The sequence below is a fragment of the Triticum urartu genome, chromosome 6A (assembly GCF_056163025.1).
Source record: "Triticum urartu cultivar PI428250 chromosome 6A, HENAU_Tu73, whole genome shotgun sequence".
Taxonomy (NCBI): Eukaryota; Viridiplantae; Streptophyta; class Magnoliopsida; order Poales; family Poaceae; genus Triticum; species Triticum urartu.
In genome coordinates this window covers 192,574,800-192,595,706 of record NC_141878.1, presented here as the reverse complement: position 1 = coordinate 192,595,706, position 20,907 = coordinate 192,574,800, and the positions used below count along the sequence as shown (strand labels likewise).

Below are 20,907 nucleotides of genomic sequence, written 5' to 3'. Positions count from 1 at the left end.
TCAAATTTCACAAAAAAAAATTTAGGATCACGCGGGTATCTTGGAATCGTTCCGATGGTTTTATGATGAGAACATTGTCTTGGTGCCTCCTGTCAGGGGTTTAGTGGAAGTGTCCCGGGGAGTTGAGCTCTGAGGTGTTGTCATCATAATTTTATCGTTGCAATTCTGGAATACCTGAGTTTAGTACGCCGACATCGAAAATCTCTTTTATGCAGTTCGTTGGTGAGATAACCTCGACGCCACCCAGTACTGGGGCGGGAGTTCGGGAGTATCGCCATAACTTGTATAACGGATGCTTTTCGAAGGTTGAGGTAGATGGTTTCCGAAGGTTTCTTGGTTATGTGTTGAAGGATGGATACAGCTGGATGTAGGATTTGCTAGTTTGGGTGAGCTATTATGCTTCCCCTGTATCCCCAACACCTGATTGCATAACCGGAAAGGTTGGGAGTTTCATAGGTGGGAATTCTAGTAGCTCTAGTTCTTCTTCCACGGATATTGGTTTGAGATTGGGATTTCTTACCGATTATTCGTTCTTGTTCCGTACCTTGTTGGTTTATTTCTCTACCTTATTTCTACGTGGCTTCTCAATTTATGGATATGTGACCATTTCAAGAGGAATGCATTCGTTCATTTTGTTCAGATGTGAAGACTATATGTTGCAATTTTCATTCCGTTGGATTCAGCTTCAATATTTTATCTATCAATGTGCTAATGGTGGTCACCCTCTTCAAGATGGCTCCTCCAACGCGCACGACTCCGAATCCTGATCTGCCACCACCTCCACCTCCTCCAGAGGCATGGCAAGCTGTGATGGCCGCAACCAATGCAAACACACAACTGATCATGCAAAATCTCCAAGAGCGCAATCAAGGCAGTCAAGGGAATCAAGGCAGCAATCAGAGTCACTTTGCTACACTCAACCAGTTCCTTGCAAATGGGCCAAAGACTTTCAGCAATTGTGTTGAGGCAACCGATGTTGATGATTGGCTTGTGGATCTGTGCAAGCATTTCGAGTGCAGTAACGTCAGGCCTGAGGACTTTGTTAAGTTCGCTTCCTTCCAACTCAAAGATCAAGCTGCAGAATGGTTCCAGCAGTACAAGGACTCCAGAGGTGGACGTGTTATCACTTGGGATGATTTCCGTTGAGATTTCCGAGCTCATCATATTTCGCAGAGCATGGTTGAAAGCAAGCGTGAGGAATTCCGCAATCTGAAGCAAGGCTCTTTGTCTGTCTATGACTACAACAAGTTGTTCCAGAAGCTCGCCCGCTTTGCCAAGCAGAACGTCCCTGATGAGAAGAGCATGATATATCAGTTCAGGGGTGGTCTCAGAGAAGAAATTCAGCTCGCTCTTGTTCTCTTTGAGCCCTTGAGGTATGATGAGTTCTACAACATGGCACTGAAGCAAGAGGCTGCTCAGTTGAGGTGTGATGCTTCCAAGAAGCGAGTCAGAGATGTTACTCCTTCTTCCTCTACTCAAGTGGCCAAGCAGCAGAAGTTTTGGCTTCCTCCTCCTCCGTTCCGTCAGCCGTATCAGCAGAAGAGCAAAGGTGGCAGTGGTTCTTCCCACCCACCCAACCCTGCTTTCATAACAAGACTTCGTCTCAAGCTCCAAGATCGAGTGCTCCGTATCACCGTCCGCTTTCAGAGGTCACGTGCAACAAGTGCCAACAGAAGGGTCACTATGCCAACAAGTGTCTCAACCAGAGGCGTCTTCCTCCTCCTCCTGTCAGATCGACAAGTACAGCTGTGGTCAAGCATAACCCCAAGCATGCCAAGGTCAATTTGATGAATGCAGCTCAGGCAGAGGACTCGTCAAATGTGATAATGGGTAACCTTCCTGTTAACGATGTTCCTGCAAAAGTTCTTTTTGACACTGGTGCATCGCATTCCTTTTTGTCATGCCCTTTTGCATCGAAGCACAATGTTGATACCGAGATTATGCCCAAAGTCATGCAAGTTGTTTCTCCCGGCAAGCTTTTGACTTCTAGTTTGGTTGCTCCCGATATGTCTATCACATTGGGTGATTACAAGTTTCTCTCTTCTCCGGTGGTTCTTGGTAACTCGGATATTGATCTTATTCTCGGAATGGATTGGCTTTCTAAGCACAAGGCTCAGCTTGATTGTGCAGCCAGGCAGATTCAATTGACTCATTCGTCTGAGGATGTAGTTGTCTTTGCTGCTCGTGATGATACTATCCGTCTATTTTCTCTCAATGAGAAGGGTGAATTGGATGCTATCTCTCAAACTCCAGTCATTTGCGAATATCAAGACGTCTTTCCAGAAGAGCTCCCAGGAATGCCTCCGCACCGGCCAGTTGAATTCGTTATTGATCTTGAGCCTGGCACGAAACCTGTGTGCAAACGTCCTTACAAGCTCGGACCTAAAGAGTTGAAGGAGCTGAAGAAGCAACTTGATATGCAAGAGAAAATGGGTCTCATCCGGCCTAGTTCTTCTCCGTGGGGTTGTGGTGTTCTTTTTGTGAAGAAGAAGGATGGGACGGACCGACTTTGTGTTGATTATCGTCTAGTGAACAAGAAGACCATCAAGAACAAATACCCACTTCCCAACATCAATGAGCTGTTCGAACAACTCAAAGGTTCCCAAGTATTCTCCAAGCTTGATCTCCGTATGGGTTATCACCAGATTCGCATTCGTGAAGAAGATATTCCCAAGACAGCATTCAGAACAAGCTTTGGTTCATATGAATACATTGTCATGTCTTTTGGCCTTGCCAACGCTCCTCCGACGTTCTCTCGCATGATGAACTTCATCTTCAATGCCTACACCAATGACTTCGTTTTGGTCTATCTTGACGACATTCTGGTTTTCTCCAAGAACAAGGAAGATCATGCCAAGCACTTGCGTTTGGTTCTTGATAAGCTCAGAGAACATCAGTTCTACGCCAAGTTCTCCAAGTGTGAGTTTTGGCTCGATGAGGTTCTTTATCTTGGTCATATCATCTCTGCCAAGGGCATTGCCGTGAATCCTAAGAAGGTGTCTGCAATTGTGAATTGGGAACCTCCTCAAAACATGAAGCAACTCCGCAGTTTTCTCGGTCTCGCAAGCTATTGCCTAAGATTCGTTGAAAACTTTTCCAAGATCGCGAAGCCTCTCTCTAATCTCCTTCAGAAGCACGTCAAGTACGTTTGGTCTCCGGAGTGTGATATTGCTTTCAACACTTTGAAAGAGAAATTGGTCACTGCTCCAGTTCTGACTCCGCCTGATGAATCCAAGCCGTACGAGGTCTTTTGTGATGCCTCTCTCCAAGGTCTTGGCGCAGTATTGATGCAAAAGAAGAAAGTTGTTGCTTATACATCTCGCCAGTTGAAGCCTAATGAGAAGAACTACCCCACTCATGATCTCGAGTTGGCGGCAGTTGTGCATGCTCTTTTGACTTGGAGACATCTTCTATTGGGAAGAAAAGTGGACATTTTCACTGATCACAAGAGTCTCAAGTACATATTCACTCAGCCTAATCTCAACCTCAGCCAAACTCGATGGGTCGAAATGATTCAAGAGTATAATCCGAGTATTGAGTATACTCCAGGCAAGGCCAATGTGATTGCTGACGCTTTGAGCAGAAAAGCTTACTGCAACAGTCTAATTCTCAAGCCTTATCAACCCGAGCTTTGTGAAGATTTCCGCAAACTTAATCTGCAAGTTGTTCCTCAAGGTTTCCTCGCCAACCTTCAAATCTCTCCTACCTTAGAAGACCAGATTCAGCAAGCCCAGCTTCTTGATGCTATGGTGAAAAAGGTGAAGATTGGGATTGCCAAGAGTCAGTCCAAGTACAAGTGCTACCGCCTTGATGACAAGGACACTCTCTTCTTCGAGGATCGTACCGTTGTACCCAAAGGTGACCTCTGTAAAGTGATCATGAACGAGGCTCACAATTCTCTCCTCTCCATCCACCCTGGGAGCACGAAGATGTATCAGGACCTTAAGCAAGCTTATTGGTGGACTCGAATGAAGCATGAGATCGCTCAATTCGTGAATGAATGTGATGTCTGCAGAAGAGTGAAGGCAGAACACCAAAGGCCAGCTGGTCTCCTCCAACCTCTTGCCATTCCAGAATGGAAGTTTGACCACATTGAAATGGACTTCGTGACTGGGTTTCCAAAGTCCAAGCGTGGCAATGATGCTATATTCGTTGTCATCGACAAACTCACCAAAGTGGCTCATTTTCTGCCTATCAAAGAGTCGATCACTGCAGCTCAATTGGCGGAACTCTATACCTCTCGCATTGTCTCTCTGCACGGTATTCCTCAAGTGATCTCTTCAGACCGTGGAAGCATCTTTACCTCGAAGTTTTGGGATTCTTTCCAGAAGGCTATGGGCACAAACATCCGCTTCAGCACAGCTTTCCATCCTCAAACAAGCGGTCAAGTTGAGCGTGTCAACCAGATTCTTGAAGATATGCTCAGGGCTTGTGTGATCTCCTTCGGCATGAAGTGGGAGGATTGTCTTCCTTATGCTGAATTCTCCTACAACAATAGTTTTCAAGCAAGTTCGGGCAAGGCCCCTTTTGAAATTCTGTATGGCAGGAAGTGTCGTACCCCTCTCAACTGGTCTGAAACCGGTGAACGTCAGCTTTTGGGTAATGACTTAATCACGGAGGCAGAAGAAATGTGCAAAGTCATTCGTGATAACCTCAAAGCAGCCCAATCCCGTCAGAAGAGCTACTATGATAGTAAGCACCGTGATTTGGCTTTCGAGATCGGAGATCATGTTTACCTCCGTGTCTCTCTTATGAAAGGTACTCGTCACTTCGGTATCAAAGGGAAGCTTGCCCCTAGATACGTGGGACCTTTCAAGATTGTCAGCAAGAGAGGCGACCTCGCCTATCAACTCGAGCTTCCTTCAAACTTTGCAAATGTTCATGACGTGTTCCATGTCTCTCAGCTTCGAAAGTGCTTCAAGACTCCTGACCGCACCATCAACTTCGAGGACATTGAGCTCCAAGAAGATCTCTCTTATCGTGAGCACCCAGTTGCTATTCTTGAAGAGACTGAACGCAAGACTCGCAACAAGTCAATCAAATTTCTCAAAGTCAAGTGGTCACACCATTCCGACCGTGAAGCTACCCGGGAACGCGAGGATCACCTCCGTTCTGAGTACCCGGCGTTCTTTCAGTCCTAGATCTCGGGACGAGATCCTTTCGTAGTGGTGGAGTGTTGTAACACCCCGGATGTAACTTTCCCTATTTGTACTCCAACTCTTGCCGTTTCCGGCGTTTAAGTTATATTTATTTCCTCGAGTTCGGGTCTTTGTCTCCGTGTGTTGTTGTCTTTGTCATGCATCTCATATCATGTCATCATGTGCATTGCATTTGCATACGTGTTCGTCTCATGCATTCGAGCATTTTTCCCGTTGTCCGTTTTGCATTCCGGCGCTTCGTTCTCCTCCGGTGGTCATTTCTAGCTTTCTTTCGTGTGTGGGGATTAAGCATTTCCGGATTGGACCGAGACTTGCCAAGCGGCCTTGGTTTACTACCGGTAGACCGCCTGTCAAGTTTCGTGCCATTTGGACGTCGTTTGATACTCCAACGGTTAACCGAGGGACCGAAAAGGCCTCGTGTGTGTTGCAGCCCAACACCCCTCCAATTTGGCCCAAAACCCACCAAACTCTGCTCCATGTCCTAGAGCGTTCGATCACGATCGCGTGGCCGAAAACCGCACCTCATTTGGACTCTCCTAGCTCCCTCTATGCCTATATATACCTCCCCCTTCTAAAAAAATCCCGGATCCCCTCTCCCCGAAACCCTAAATCTCAGATCAGCCGCCGCCGGACACGTCCGCCGCCGCCGGACATGTCCGACGGCGCCGGACACGTCCGACGGCGCCGGACACGTCCGTCCGACCCAGCCGCCAGCCGCCACGTGTCCCTTGTGGGATCGCTTCGCCGCCGCCGCCGCTGAGGCCCGCCGAGCCCAGCGCGGGCCCCCGCGGCCCAGTTCCTCGCCCCGCCGCCCGGCTCGTCCCGCCGCCCGCGCCCTCGCCGGCTTCCTCGACTCCGGCGCCGCCACGCCAGCTGCCGCCGCCCTCCTCCTCGCCGGCGCAGCCGCCGCCCGTGCTCGCCGCCACCGGTCCCCGCGCCGCCCTGCTCCATCCTCCTCCTCCTCGCCGACTCCCCGCTCCGGCGCCACCCCGGCAACCCCGAGCCCCGGCCGGTCCTCTCCTCCTCCGGCGAGAAGCTCCGGCGAGAGCCCGTCCACCTCGGTTCGCGCGCCGCCCCGGTCCAGATCTGTTTTCAGGGTTGACCTAATTTTTTTCACTAAGTCCCGGATATTTTTAGTTCATATGCCTCTGTTCGCGGCCTCGTAACTTTGCATCCGTAGCTCCGATTTGGTCATATAGCATATGAAAATGTTCAGCTCAGAGAGTACATCATTTCATTCCATTGCATCATTTTAATTTGAGCTCATCTTGATGCCCGAAATGCTGTTAGAAGAGGGCTACTTGAGTTAATTGTCAGATCTGTTACTCCGTTTAGCACTTTTGTCATTTTTGCCATGATTAATGTGTGCATGATATGCCCGTGAGTTCTTCATATGTTTTGTTAAGGGTTTTGTCATCTTTCCAGAGGTGCAACCCATGTATTTTTAGGATGTGTGTGGTGACTTGTGCAAGCTTGCAAAGTGGTGCACTTGCTAATTCTGTTTTCAGGGACTTAGTAGTTTCACTAAGTCCTGGGATTGTTTATCTCACGATGCCATATGCTCATGTTTTTTCCTAGTGATCCGTGCCTCTTTTGAGGATGATCAGTAAGGGAGTTTTGTTATATTGTAGTGCTCTATCCATCCATGTCTTTGTTTGCAATTATGGAGCACCCTAGCTTGAGTCAATAGAGCTCTACTTTTGCTTCGTTGTGAATCTGGGCAGATCGTCAACTTGTTTGCGATTTTGCCGATGTTATTGTAGTTGATCCGTGCATGCTATGCCATTGTTCTTGCCATGTATAGCTTGCATTTTGTGCCTTATTAAGGGATGTATGCTTGTCTTGCCATGACTTGCACCGTGGTGAGTGCATCGAGCTCGTAAACATGCCTTCGTGAGTTATGTTTCAGCATGTCCCAGTTTTCACTAAGTCTGAAAACTGATTATGTTTTTGCTATGTTCGTGTGCTTGTTACTATATTTTGTGATCCCTTTTGGCTCAAGGTCACGAAGGGACTTTTGTTAAGCTTGTTGAGTAGCTCCATGCAATGTCTTTCTTTGTCATATTCAGGTCCTGTAGCATGTTGTTTTGTTGCTCCGAAGAGGGCTATATGATCTGAAATTCCAGACAAGTGTTAATTTCACAAAGTCTGAGATCTGTTTGCCATTTGCGTTTTTGCCATGCTTGTTTGAACCTGTTAATGGATGATTTGGCCGTAGCTCAATGCTAGACTTTTGTTAAGCATCTTGAATGCTTCCCTGCCATGTATTTTGTTGTCATGTTTGGTGGCTGTAGCATGTTCATTCCGTTGCATTTAGACGCCTACTTGCTGTAAATCGCAGACCGGTGTCATTTGAATCGCTTGCCATATCCAAACCGTAACTCCGATTCCGGCGTTCTTTATATCGTTTTCAAGCGATTTCATCTCATCTTTCCAGTGGCACACTTGGAATTCCAAGTTGAGGCCAGGTTCATGCATTTCCTGTCATATCTTGCATTTTGCATCCCGCACATCCCGCATAGCATATCATCTTTGCATCGTGTTGTTTGAGTTTGCACGTGGTTGATTGTATCCTTGTTGCTTGTTTGTCTTGTTTGGGTAGAGCCGGGAGACGAGTTCGCTAACGGGGAGCCCTTTGAGTTTGCTTTCGAGGATCCAGTCAACTCTGACAACTGTGCAGGCAAGATGAACATACCCTCGAAATCACTACTATCTTTGCTATGCCACTGCTACGATGCCTACCACTTGCTTGCAAGCCTCCCAAATTTCCATGTCAAACCTCTAACCCACCATTGTCCTAGCAAACCGTTGATTGGCTATGTTACTGCTTTGCTCAGCCCCTCTTATAGCGTTGCTAGTTGCAGGTGAAGATTGGAGACCGTTCCTTCTTGGAACATCTTTTATTTAATTGTTGGGATATCATTATATTGCTATGTTATCTTAAATGCATCTATATACTTGGTAAAGGGTGGAAGGCTCGGCCTCTCGCCAAGTGTTTTGTTCCACTCTTGCCGCCCTATTTTCCGTCATATCGGTGTTATGTTCCCAGATTTTGTGTTCCTTACGCGGTTGGGTTATAATGGGAACCACTTGATAGTTCGCCTTGATTAAAGCTTTTCCAGCAATGCCCAACCTTGGTCTTACCATTTGCCACCTAGCCTCTTTTCCCTCGGGTTTCCGGAGCCCGCGGGTCATCTTATTTTAACCCCCCCGGGGCCAGTGCTTCTCTGAGTGTTGGTCCAACCGAGTAGACTGCGGGGCCACCTCGGGCTAACTTGAGGGTTGGTTTTACTCGTAGGATGTCTCATCTGAGTGTGCCCTGAGAAAGAGATATGTGCAGCTCCTATCGGGATTTGTCGGCACATTCAGGCGGTGTTGCTGGTCTTGTTTTAACCTGTCGAAGTGTCTTGAGTTACCGAGATACCGAGCCTGATCGGAACGTCTTGGGAGGAGGTCTATTCCTTCGTTGACCGTGAGAGCTTGTCATGGGCTAAGTTGGGACTCCCCTGCAGGGATTGAACTTTCGAAAGCCGTGCTCGCGGTTATGGGAAGATGGGAATTTGTTAATGTCCGGTTGTAGATAACTTGAACCTTAATTCAATTAAAATGAATCAACTGAGTGTGTTACCGTGATGGCCTCTTCTCGGCGGAGTCCGGGAAGTGGACACAGTGTTGGAGTAATGTTTGCGCAGGTTGTTCTCTAGCTTCTCACTCGTGCTTTGCCTCCTCTTCTCGCTCTCTTTTGCGAATAAGTTAGCCACCATACTTGCTAGTCGCTTGCTGCAGCTCCACTCATATTTTACCTTGCCTTACCTATAAGCTTAAATAGTCTTGATCGCGAGGGTGCGAGATTGCTGAGTCCCTGTGGCTCACAGATTACTATTACACCAGATGCAGGGCCTGATGATTCCGCTCCAGGAGACGCGTATGAGCTCAAGTGGGAGTTCGACGAAGACTCTCAACGATACTATGTTTCCTTTCCCGATGATCAGTAGTGGTGCCCAGTTGGGGGTGATTGGGACCGTTGTCGCATGTTGGGTTCTCTTTATTTTGGCGCCGTAGTCGGGCCATGAGTGTTTTGGATGATGTAATGTTATTTATGTACTTGATTGACGTGGCGAGTGTAAGCCAACTATGTTATCTCCCTTTTTATTATCATATTACATGGGATGTTGTGAAGATTGCCTAACTTGCGACATATGCCTTCAATGCGATTATATCTCTAAGTCGTGCCTCGACACGTGGGAGCTATAGTCGCATCGAGGGTGTTACACGGTACATGTTTGATGCAAAGGACAAGAAGAAATACCAAGGAGGTTTTGATTATCGGTTGCCAATGGCTAGTAATTGGAGTTTCAGACAATTTGGGGAGGTAATTTGTAGCCAATATCCTTGGGGTTTGCTTGATGAAGTGGTATACAAATACTATGATGGGGAAAAGAATTGGGTGACAGTTAGTAATGATGAAGATCTAGCTACCATGTTTGTTTGGCATAAAGAGAAAGATAATTTTCATGTGAGGCTGCAAGTTGATGTGCTTGAGCAGGCATTTGGACCTAGGATGGCGGGTGCAACATCTCGGGGAGAACCAAGTCGTCGTAATGGCTTCTCTAGCCAGAACAGTTCAGTTGGTGCACGGCGACGTGGTGGCTCGACAAGTGTGGGCAACAGCAGCAGGGTCCCCCTTGAAGTGGAGCCTGATGGCTACAATTCCGGGGTTGATGAAGAGAAGCTATATTCTGATGTTATTCGGAATTTACGACGGGCACCTAGGACTGAAAATCAAGATGAGGCTCACAATGCAGTCCGTGTGGATGATGATGCGATGGGTGAGGACGAAGACCTTGCAGCTGTTGAATGGGACCCTTTGAACCCTCATATGGAAGAAGGTACAGTTTTTGCATCCATGAATGAGTGTAGAAATGCACTTGTGACATGCTGCATCAAGGTAGAACATACTTTCAAAGTTGACAAGAGTGATCAAGTACGTTACAGAGTGCACTGTCCGACTGAAGGTTGTCCATGGAGGCTGCTTGCATCTAAAATGCGGAATAGCACTAATGTTCAGGTCAAAGTGAACCGTTTTAAGCACACATGCCAGGAATCAACCCTTAGGAAGGATACAATCAGTAGAGCCAAGTCAAGATGGGTGGCAGAAGAAGTAAAGAAGTGGGTGAAAGAAAACCAGCAAGTGGGTCCAAAGGAATTGCAGAAGAACATCAAAGATAAGTTCAAGATAGATTTACCATACATGAGGTTGTTTAATGGTAAACAACATGCTATGGATTCTATTTATGGTAACTGGCAGGAAAGTTTTCAATTGTTGTATTCATTCAAAGGTGAAGTGGAGAGGACAAGCCCATGTAGTATTGTAGATATTGATCACCACACCGTGGAGTACACATTCAGGGGAGTGACAAAGACCAAGGAATGCTTTAGGAGGGTTTTTGTCTGCTTTGAGGCTTGTCGCCGGGGTTTTTTGGCAGGCTGCAGGCCTTATTTGGCTATTGATGCCACTTTTCTCACAGGGAGGTTTAAAGGACAGTTAGTAGCAGCTTGTGCAGTTGATGCACATAGTTTTGTATTTCCAGTTGCCTATGGTGTGCTGGAGACAGAGTCTGAGGAGAGCTGGACTTGGTTTTTGCATAATCTCCGCTGGGCTATTGCACATCCCAATGGGTTGGTCATTCATACATATGCCTGCAAAGGTTTAGAAGTGGCCGTGGACAATGTGTTCCCTGGAGTAGACCATAGGGAATGCATGTGTCACCTTGCTGCAAATTTCATGAAGAAATTCAAAGAAAAGGTGTATACCGACAATTTATGGCCAGCATCTTTGACATGCAGTGTGAAGAAGCACAACTACCACTTGAGGCAGTTATACATGAATCCCAAAGTGAAAGAATACTTGGAAACACACCACTCCAAGTTATGGGCCAGAAGCCAATTCAGTGAAGTGAGCAAAGTTGACTATGTGCACAATAATCTAGCAGAGTCTTTCAACTCAACGATCCGGAAACTAAAGGGTCATTATGTGGTGGATTTGCTTGATAGGATAAGGATAGAATACATGCAGAAATTTCATTATCGTGCAGGAATAGCCGAGGCAAAATTCATGGGCCACATTATCATCCCTGTCGTGATGAATGAACTGAAGCAGAAGACAACAGGCTTGGAAATGAACATGACTCTTTGCTCGGGTACCACAACAGAGATATCATATTTGGATAAAGAGAAGAGGGAATGGAGATATCTAGTGGATTTAGAAGCTAGAACTTGCAGTTGTAGGCAATGGCAGATAACTGGGTTGCCATGCATTCATGCCTTGTTTTTCATCACTTCTCTCCCAGGTCCAGCAGGGAACATACAGCAGTATGTGCATGATTACTACTCTGTTGCAAGGTTCAAAGCCACATATGCTTATGCCTTGCCTGCTATGGAGGGAAAACAACAATGGGACATGGTGGACCCTGGATTCAAGCTTTGCACTCCAATTCTGAAGAGAGCAGCAGGTAGACCAAGGAAGAGTCGAATCAGACCTCGCAGCGAAGGAGCTGGACTTGGAGCGAGGAAGCGTAAGTGCACAAGGTGTGGTGGGTCTGGTCATTTTGGTAAGTATTGTGATAACACAGTAGATCCAGCGTTCGGAGAGAGTTTCGATGAAGGCTTCGATGAAAATGTTGGTCAGCAGCCGGTTGCCTCAACAGATGATGAAAATGATGGTCAACAGCCGGTTGCATCAGATGAGGATTTTGACGAGGTTCCAAATGATGATGGTTAACAGCCGCATGATTTTGACGATGATCCAAAATATCCTCCAAATAATGATTCAAGTGAGGCTCCAAATGGTGATCCAAGTGAGGCTCTAAATGGTGATCATGGTGATCCAAGTGAGGCTCCAAATGATGATCCAAGTGAGGCTCCAAATGGTGACCACCCTTCTATTGTTGTGAGTTTTGCTAGGTATGTAAATCTTGCAAGGGTCAAATACTACTGTACATCTATCACTTGACATGATCTCATTACTGTTTATGTTTTGCACAGCTCTATGGTAGGTTTGAAGAAGACGCGCAAGGTACCGACAACCAAGAGAAGAAGAGAAGAAACAATGAGCACAAGGTGCACGAGGAGCAAAGTGATGGCAAGAAGCTCAAGGAACAGACAGAAGCCCCAATGCTATCTATGAATAATTATGAAACATTATGAATAAGGGATGATGTTGTATTATGAAACATTTATCACTTGACATGTTGTATTTCTGTTGGATGATGTTGGACCTATGTTAGAAGTATGTTTGACATGATGTTTAAATATCTGTTGGATGATGTTTGAATGAGCACATGGTTTTTCCTTTTTTTGATTTTTTTGAATTTTGTCTTGCTCATTTAAATTCTGGTCAAACCTAACTTTGACCAAGATTTAAACAAGTCTAAAACATCAAAATGAAAAACTAAGCCTGGATACTTCTTAGTCAATCCAAAAGGAAGTTGTGGTGAGCTTTTTGAAATTTTCATGAAAAATGTGCTAAAAAGAAGGGTCCAAAGGTAGGGTAAACGACCTCATTTCTAAGCAAAAAAAAATCGACCTTGTCTAAATCAGCCAAATAACTTTCCTACACATATATTCTATATGTACAGACTATGTGCGCTGGTTTTTCCATTTTTTGATTTTTTTTAATTTGTTTTGCTCATTTGAATTCTGGTCAAACTTAACTTTGACCAAGATTTAAACAAGTGTAAAACATCAAAATGAAAAACTAAGCCTGGATCCTTCTTAGTCACTCCAAAATGAAGTTGTGGTTAGTTTTTTGAAATTTTCATGTTCATTTCCCCAAAACACTTCTCTTCACTTCATACAAGAGAGTTTGAGATACTCGAGATATCATACAATACACATGAACTTATCATTTAAATGTATGCAAAGCTTGTTTATCAACTTAAATCGTTAGTATATGACATAAGAAGACTATGTGCGCAGGTTTTTTATTTTTCTGATTTTTATTTAATTTATTATGCTCATTTGAAATCTGGTCAAACATAGCTTTGACTGCTCCAAACCCCTCCCAAACCCCGCTAACCCTAGCGCTGAACAAGGACCGTTCATCTAACCCTAGCAGCGATCAAGGACCGTCGATCTAACCCTTCTAGAAGGAATCTGCGGGGAGGAGGGGGGCGATCCGCGAGATGCAATCTGATTGGCTGGGAGATTGTTTTTTAACAAATACCGGGCGCGCTGGATGGACCGTTGGGCTGTCTCGTGCTCTGGGCCTGAGACCGCAGTAAATAGCCCGTCTCAGCCTTTCCAGACCTTGCATGCATGGAGGCGGCGACGTGGGTTTGCATGCGCAGGAGGCGGCGACGTGCATGCATGCGAGCGAGGTGAGCGAGGCGCGCTAGGTGAGCTAGGCTAGCGAGGCGAGCTAGGTGGTTCAGTGCAGTGGTTCAGGGCAGCGATTCACATGCACCGCCCGGTCAAAGAGCTATGTAGTGATTCAGATGCACGCACGCGCCCCATGCATCGTTTTTGTGCAAAAATTTAAGTGTGCAAAACGTAACGGATACACACACGCGTCCGGATTCACACACGCACCGTTCTCATCCTTTCTCTCTTCCTCTCCCACCCACAGGCCTATAAATGGGGTGCCTCTCTTCCTCTCCCACCCACAAGCCAGATCTGATCCTCTCCAACTTCAAACACCCAAGCGATCGAGCCCTCCCCAAGCGAGACCAAGTGAAGATGCAGTTCAACGGGCCGACCTTCAACCGTCCGCTTGTCGTGCTGGAGCTGCGCTACCCACCAGGCGTGCTCGTGGAGAGGGAGCTCCGTGTGTGGGCTATTTCAAGGTGGAGGGGTTCCGTCGAACTCACCCGCGCCTTCCTCAGAGCCGGCTATGCCCACCTCCCACGGGGCTCGACGAGGATGTTCACCCTCAACGAGGTTCGTGACCGCGGCGGCATCCTCCTACTGCTCACGGTCACCTTCACCAACCCGTTTGACGCGCGCGAGCTCCTCGGCCAAGTCTTTTGGTGCGGCTGCGAGGCCATCTTCTTCACCGTCTACAACATCTACACCAACTACGAGCGCATCTTCCCCGCTCCAGGCCAGATGCACTCCCTTCCCTACGACGAGGAGGAGGAGGTGTGAAGATGAAGACGGTGTTGAAGGGGCGTGCACGGCCAAGGTGGAAGAAGAAGGTCAAGATGAAGATGTTCAAGCCCGGAGTCAAGCTCGTCATGTTTCGTTTTTTATTTTGTTGCTTTTCTATGTCGTGTCGTGTCGTGTCATGTTTCGTCATGTGTCTGTGAACTGTCCGTGAACTTATCTAAGTTATTGCAATGGTACGGTGTGTTCCATCTTATCTAAGTTATTAGGGTTTATTATGTGTGTTAAAAAATGTCCGTGCCCAAACATATCATTTCTTTCCTAAACAAGTCATGAAGTTCGAGAACTTGTGGTTTTCATTAATGAAAATCGGAGGGGGTGAGAAGCCCTCTGTTTCATTCAAACAAAAAGTCATGAACTAACATGCAAATTTATTCCCTTTAAATCCTAAACCAAGTGCCACTCTAACCCTAAATCAAGTGCCACTCTGACCAAAATCATGTGGTAGTGCAACATACATTTTCAACCTTCCAACCCTCCAAAATTTAAGTGCAAAACAATGGAAAACCACTCTCACGCGTGTGCAAACATACACGGTCTCACTATTTTTTTAACAAAAAATTCACAATCTCACTATGTATACCTTCCTTCCCTATCCATGTCAAAGTCTTGGCATCTGTCCTAGCGGTTACCAGCGCATCCCTAAACACCACAAACCCACGCGGTCCTGGGTTCGAGTCCCCAGCCGCACCAATTTTTTGTGCATTTTCCGCCCTTCCTTTTTTTAGACAAATTATGTTTTTCTCAATGTAATGCCCTTAAAAATTGTTCATTTATTTTGGCACCTGGCGTAAACCTCTACCACAGCTGAGGCCCATTTTCCATGACATTTTGGTCTTTGATTTAAATCACGGTGTATTTGAATTGGATTAATTAACAGCTCCAAAAAATTTCTAACCTTAATTGTTTGGCTCCGGAATAATTCAATTAGCTTCCACAAAAAGTTCCAGCATTATGATTTACTGCCTAAATTAAATCAGAATAGAAAACAGAAAAATACGCAAGAGAACCCCCGAATGGGCCTAATTGGATGCAGTTGGCCCACTAGTCTAGCCTGCACTTGGCTCTACGCTTTGAATTTGGCCCAAGAGCAACCTTTTTTGGACAGAAAGGCAGAGCAGAGAGCTGCATTTCATTGATCAAAAGTTTCTGAATTCCTAATTTCTTCTCTTTTTTCCAACATATTTAAATGTTGGTCACTTCTTCTCTTTTTGTTTCAACATTTAAACAACTTTAATCAACATTTAAACTAGGTGGATTTCTCAAACAATTTCAAGATTACAAATTCCTCCATAATTCATGCCTTTCCATACATTTTCAACATTACAACCAGTGCGATTACCATACCTACAAATGCCCAAAAGTATTTGCAAATGGGTATTGGTAGTGCTTGATCTTCAAGCTTCCTAACCTTCTTCTTCAACATCCTAAGCTCAACAGCTAGCTCTCTGTCAGTGCGTGCTTCGCCCTCCATCTCTTCTTCCGGAGCTCGTGGTGCGGCCACTGCCGTTCGTGGCAGCATGCGCAACCATTCTTCATGCTCTTCTTGCAGTTCATTCATCAGAGTCTTGGCCAGAGCATCGACCCAAAGAAAGAAGCATGTCACCTGCATGAACACCAAACAGATCAACCCATTTCTCAAAGATCCCGACCACGAAAATGGTGCAATTGCCTCGATTCTTACCCCATTCTCGCTGCACACGTAGAACGGACGATTCTGGTTCCTCGGTGTCTGAGAAACCCTCCGATCAACGCCCGCCCGGCACCGCGGACAGACGAAGACAGGCATGTCCACACGCGCCCGGCTCTGCATCCGCGAGGTGGCGCGGGAGCTTGAGGAAGACATGGAGCTCGGAGCCGAAGGGATCTCAACGCCGCCGCGCCCTCCACTGTTAGCTTCCCACCGCCGCGCCCTCCACAGCTAGCTTCCCGCCGCCGTGCTCTCTCTCTCTCGCCGTGGTCACTGCCGTGCTCTCTGTTGCCGTGGTCATCGCCGCTGTCGCCCGCTTATGTAGCACACCCGCCAACGGCTCTCTGCTCAACGGCTCTCTGCTGGGTCCCACAAGCCACGCGTGCAACGGTCTGAATAAAATTGGCCGTTTCTGCCACCTGGTCCCACCTGTAAGGGCCGAGTCAAAAGGTTGACCTGACAGAGACGGCAGAGTTCACGGAACGAGTCGGTGCGCACAGGCTAGAGGCAAAACTGAGCACAATTCGTATCTGAGGGCAAAACTGAGTACATTAACACCATTAAGGGTAAAAGGATAATTAATCCAATTAGAAAATGTCACTTCCATTATCACAACAGGCAATGGTGAGTTGGCAAGTAACTCCAAATCCCCAATGACGCCAAGCCAACTACCAACACTAAAGTCGACTCTTGTACTGCTGTACTCAGCAACAATATTTGGATGGAGTGACCCGGCTTATTTGTCCCATACCCCCTCGAGCGATGCATGCTCTCTTCACAAGAAGTGACCATCTGGGAGCTCACTCTACGCCCTCATGAACACCATGGCCGTGCAGCAAGTCGCATGCTACCTCCTCTGCATCGTCCTGACTCTGCTTCTCCCTCCGCTGCTCCTCAAGCTCGTGAAACGTGGCGGCAACAATAGCCTCAACCTGCCGCCGGGCCCGTGGAAGCTGCCGGTGATCGGCAACCTCCACCAGGTCGCGCGCGGCGGGCCGCTGGTCCACCGCACCATGGCCAACCTCGCGCGCCGGCTCGACGCGCCGCTCATGTGCCTGCAGCTTGGCGAGCTCCGCGTCGTCGTGGCCTCGTCCGCCGACGCCGCCCGGGAGATCATGAAGACGCAGGACGCCACCTTCGCGACGCGCCCCTGGAACGCCACCACGCGGCTGCTGAGGGCCGATGGCGAGGGCCTCGTGTTCGCGCGCTACGGCGCCCTGTGGCGGCAGCTCCGCAAGCTGTGCGTCGCGGAGCTGCTCAGTGCCCGGCGCGTCCGCTCGTTCCGCCGCGCGAGGGAGGAGGAGGCCCGCCGCCTCGTCGCGGCCGTCGCCGAGTCGGCGTCCTCGGGCCAGGCCGTGAACATCAGCGAGCGGATCGCCACGGTCGTGGCGGACTCGACGATGCGCGCCATGATCGGAGACAGGTTCGAGAGGCGGGAGGAGTTTCTGGAGGAGCTGGCGGAGATCATCAAGGTCGGCGCGGGGTTCAGCCTGGACGACATGTTCCCGTCGTGGAGGCTCGCGAGCGCCGTCGGCGGCATGGCGCGCCGCGCGGAGCTTAACCACCGCAAGACGTACGAGCTCATGGACTGCGTCTTCCGGCAGCACCGGCAGCTGAGAGAGGCCGTAGCTGAAGGCACCATCAAGGAAGAGGAGGAAGACCTTGTGGACGTGCTCCTTAGGATACAGAAGGAAGGCGGCCTCGAGGTGCCTCTCACCACGGGAAACATCAAAGCCGTCATCCTTGTAAGTCCCATTTTACTACTGTCACCATTTGTATGGGAACTAAAAGTGGTCATATCATATCTCTAATCCAACGATTCTCACTAACAAGTCACAAGTCACTCCATATATCTCCTTTCTACAAACCAGAAACTAACATTTCACTGAACTTTCGTACCCTAAAGAACACAATTTTGGACATCATGATTTGCAACATTCATTGAGATTTTCAGCAAGTTTCTGGCGATCGAGAATTAGCAAAAGTGCCGACTATTTCCTGGGAATCATAGTTAAAATCTCAGTCATATTTTAAAGCAAACGGTCCTAATAAACAAGTCATTCCATATAGTATTCATAATCTACAAACCAGAAATTGAACTAACATTTCAGTTAAGTTGCACACATACAAAGATTACAATTTCAGACTTTATAAGAATGTGCAACGTGGCCCAGATTTTCAAGAATTTGTACCGAGGATTAGCAAAACTGAAACTACTATTTCTGAGAAATTGATTTACTTCATGCACTACGTTTTTTCCTAAAGCTGGTGGATAAGTTGTGCATTGGCATACAGGACCTCTTCAACGCCGGGAGCGAGACGTCAGCGAATACACTCCAATGGGCCATGTCAGAGCTAATGAGGAACCCACCAGTGATGCACAAGGCACAAGTCGAGCTGCGGAATAGCCTCCAAGGGAAATCAACGGTGACCGAGGATGACCTGGCTGGCCTAAAGTACCTAAAGCTCGTCATCAAGGAAACCCTGAGGCTGCACACGGTGTTGCCACTGCTTCTCCCGAGGGAGTGCCGGGAGACGTGCAATGTCATGGGGTACGACGTGCCCAAGGGCACCACCGTGTTCGTGAACGCATGGGCGATCAGCAGGGACCCAAAGCACTGGGATCACCCGGAGAAGTTCAAGCCGGAGCGATTTGAGAGCACCACGGTTGACTTCAAGGGCACCGACTTTGAGTTTCTTCCGTTTGGTGCTGGGCGGAGGATATGCCCGGGCATCACGTTTGCGCAGGCCAATATGGAGATTGTGCTCGCCACACTATTGTACCACTTCGACTGGAAACTCCCTGGCAAGGCCATGCCCGGCGAGCTGGATATGGCGGAGGAGATGGGCATCTCGGTCCGAAGGAAGAACGATCTTTACCTGTGTCCGGTTGTCCGTGTTAATCCATGTGCTCTTGCATAGCTGCTTTACTTATCGCACCAGTAGCTACCGGTCTATGCTATGCTTATGTAAGAAGTCACCCATTTGGACTATAAATGGATGTAAGCAACCGGTGTGACTATGTATGAAAAAATGTCCATTAATTTGGGGACTTAATAAAGGAGTGGAAAGTTGGAGCTGGAGCAAATCTCCCTTTGTTTTCTTTTTTTCTCAACCATGTTTGTAAAAATGTCCATTAATGTAGCGACTTAATAAAGGAGAAAGAAAGTGTAATGCAAATCAGTTTTCTGGGTGCTTTCTGTATGGGTATGTACTAACTGTTACATGGTCTGTGTGATATATCAAGGCCATTGAAACTTTGATTGAAAATGAGTTGTCAAAATTTTCCAAAACCGCAGAAGGTAAAGAATCATCTTACATGATCTTGTTGTGTTCTCTTGACTGGAAGTAGTACCGTCCTGTTAAACTTGGAGATGATTTCCTTGGTGTATCACAAATTATCCTACAAGGTTATTCTTTATGGCCAAAAATATTTTTATCCGAAGCTTTGGCATATTTTTTTGGAAAAGGGGGACTTCCCCGGCCTCTGCATCGGAAAGATGCATACGGCCACCTTTATTAATCAAGCAAATAGGTTCAACACCAGTCTAAAGTTCTCAAACAAAGCTGCTCACAGAGAGCTAAAGAAGCCAAACAAATGCCATAGCCAGCCGGCAAGATAAAGATAGGAAAACTAATTGCCTATCCTATTACATGACCGCCATCCAAACCGGCTGAACATATCCCGTGCAACCATCTCTCATCGGATAGATCCAGTAACCAAACGCTCCCTAGCCTTTGTCGGAGTGAGTAATGACCACGTACAGATCAAAGCAATGGCTCAGAATATAACCTGCAAAAAATGAGTATTGGATGTTCTGTTAAAGACTAAATCATTTCCGCAATTTCAAATAACCCATAATAACGCACATACTCCAACACGAATTTGTCTCGCTGTATAGGGCTCAATCATCCCATCCAACCACGTTCCGAATAACGTGTTAATATTCTGTGGAGGAGTAATATTAAAGGCTATTGTCACTGACTGCCATAATTTTTTTGCCATAGGACAGTCGAGAAAGAGGTGCTTAATAGTTTCATCTATATCACAAAAGCTACACCGACTAGATCCATTCCACTTTCGTTTAATCAAGTTGTCCTTAGTTAAAATGACTTGTTTATGCACAAACCACATGAACACTTTAACTCTCAAAGGAACTTTGACTTGCCACACATGTTTCGACTTATGGATAGAACTAGAATTAATGACATCCAAGTACATAGATTTAACCGTAAATACTCCATTCCTCGCAAGCTTCCAACATAACCGATCTGGGCGCTGAGAAAGTTGAACCTCCATCAGTCCTCTCACGAGATGGAGCCAAGCGTCCCAACGGTTACCGGCTAAAGCTCTCCTGAAGCTAATATGTAGAGGCGTGGACTGACACACCGTCTGCACGGTCGCATCTCTTCGTTGAACAATACTATAGAGAGAAGGATACTGAACCGCCAATGGCGTATCCCCTAGCCAGGTATCCTCCCAGAATCTTGTAGACGTACCGTTACCGACAACCACCTTGGTTCGGTTAAAGAAGAGCGACTTAACTCGCATCAGGCCTTTCCATAAAGGCGAATATGTTGGTCTCACCGTCACCTGGGATAAGGTCTTGGAATGAAGGTACTTATTACGCAGAATCTGGGCCCAAGTGGCCTTGGTCTCTTGAGAAAGCTTATATAGCCATTTACAGAGGAGACATTTGTTCTTTACCTCCAGATTTTCGATCCTGTGACCCCCTTGGTCCTTAGGTCGACAAATAATGTCCCATCTAGCTAATCTATACTTTCTCTTCAACTCATCGCTTTGCCAGAAGAAACGAGATCGATAGAAATTGAGTCTTTTCCGAACGCCCACTGGTACTTCAAAAAAAGACAGAAGGAACATGGGCATACTGGTGA

General features: G+C 47.1%; 3 protein-coding genes across 3 annotated transcripts; 2 read left to right on the top strand and 1 right to left on the bottom strand.

Moving 5' to 3' along the window:
• The first annotated feature begins 9,720 nt into the window (after window positions 1-9,720).
• On the top strand, window positions 9,721-11,940 carry LOC147964711 (uncharacterized). The gene has a single exon (XM_087530122.1). The coding sequence runs from the start codon at window positions 9,721-9,723 to the stop codon at window positions 11,938-11,940; it is 2,220 nt and encodes a 739-aa protein (XP_087386248.1).
• Window positions 11,941-15,580: 3,640 nt separating this feature from the next.
• LOC147964710 (uncharacterized) lies at window positions 15,581-16,288 on the bottom strand. Its single transcript, XM_087531350.1, has 2 exons — window positions 16,006-16,288; window positions 15,581-15,927 (listed from the first exon to the last, which is right to left on the bottom strand). Exons 1-2 carry the CDS (start codon window positions 16,165-16,167, stop codon window positions 15,619-15,621), a joined length of 471 nt encoding a protein of 156 aa, XP_087387476.1. The 5' UTR covers window positions 16,168-16,288; the 3' UTR covers window positions 15,581-15,618.
• Window positions 16,289-16,756: 468 nt separating this feature from the next.
• On the top strand, window positions 16,757-19,099 carry LOC125515787 (desmethyl-deoxy-podophyllotoxin synthase-like). Its single transcript, XM_048681286.2, has 2 exons — window positions 16,757-17,756; window positions 18,307-19,099. Exons 1-2 carry the CDS (start codon window positions 16,827-16,829, stop codon window positions 18,931-18,933), a joined length of 1,557 nt encoding a protein of 518 aa, XP_048537243.1. The 5' UTR covers window positions 16,757-16,826; the 3' UTR covers window positions 18,934-19,099.
• The last annotated feature ends 1,808 nt before the right edge of the window (window positions 19,100-20,907 follow it).

What these genes read in the sequence shown, in the direction of transcription:
- LOC147964711 (XM_087530122.1), top strand. Translation starts at nt 9,721, where the DNA reads ATGGCGGGTGCAACATCTCGGGGAGAACCAAGTCGTCGTAATGGCTTC.
- LOC147964710 (XM_087531350.1), bottom strand. Translation starts at nt 16,167, where the DNA reads ATGTCTTCCTCAAGCTCCCGCGCCACCTCGCGGATGCAGAGCCGGGCG. An exon ending in ACGTGTGCAGCGAGAATGGG is followed by an intron (nt 15,928 to 16,005) that starts GTAAGAATCGAG and finishes GTGTTCATGCAG; the next exon opens with GTGACATGCTTCTTTCTTTG.
- LOC125515787 (XM_048681286.2), top strand. Translation starts at nt 16,827, where the DNA reads ATGAACACCATGGCCGTGCAGCAAGTCGCATGCTACCTCCTCTGCATC. An exon ending in ACATCAAAGCCGTCATCCTT is followed by an intron (nt 17,757 to 18,306) that starts GTAAGTCCCATT and finishes ATTGGCATACAG; the next exon opens with GACCTCTTCAACGCCGGGAG.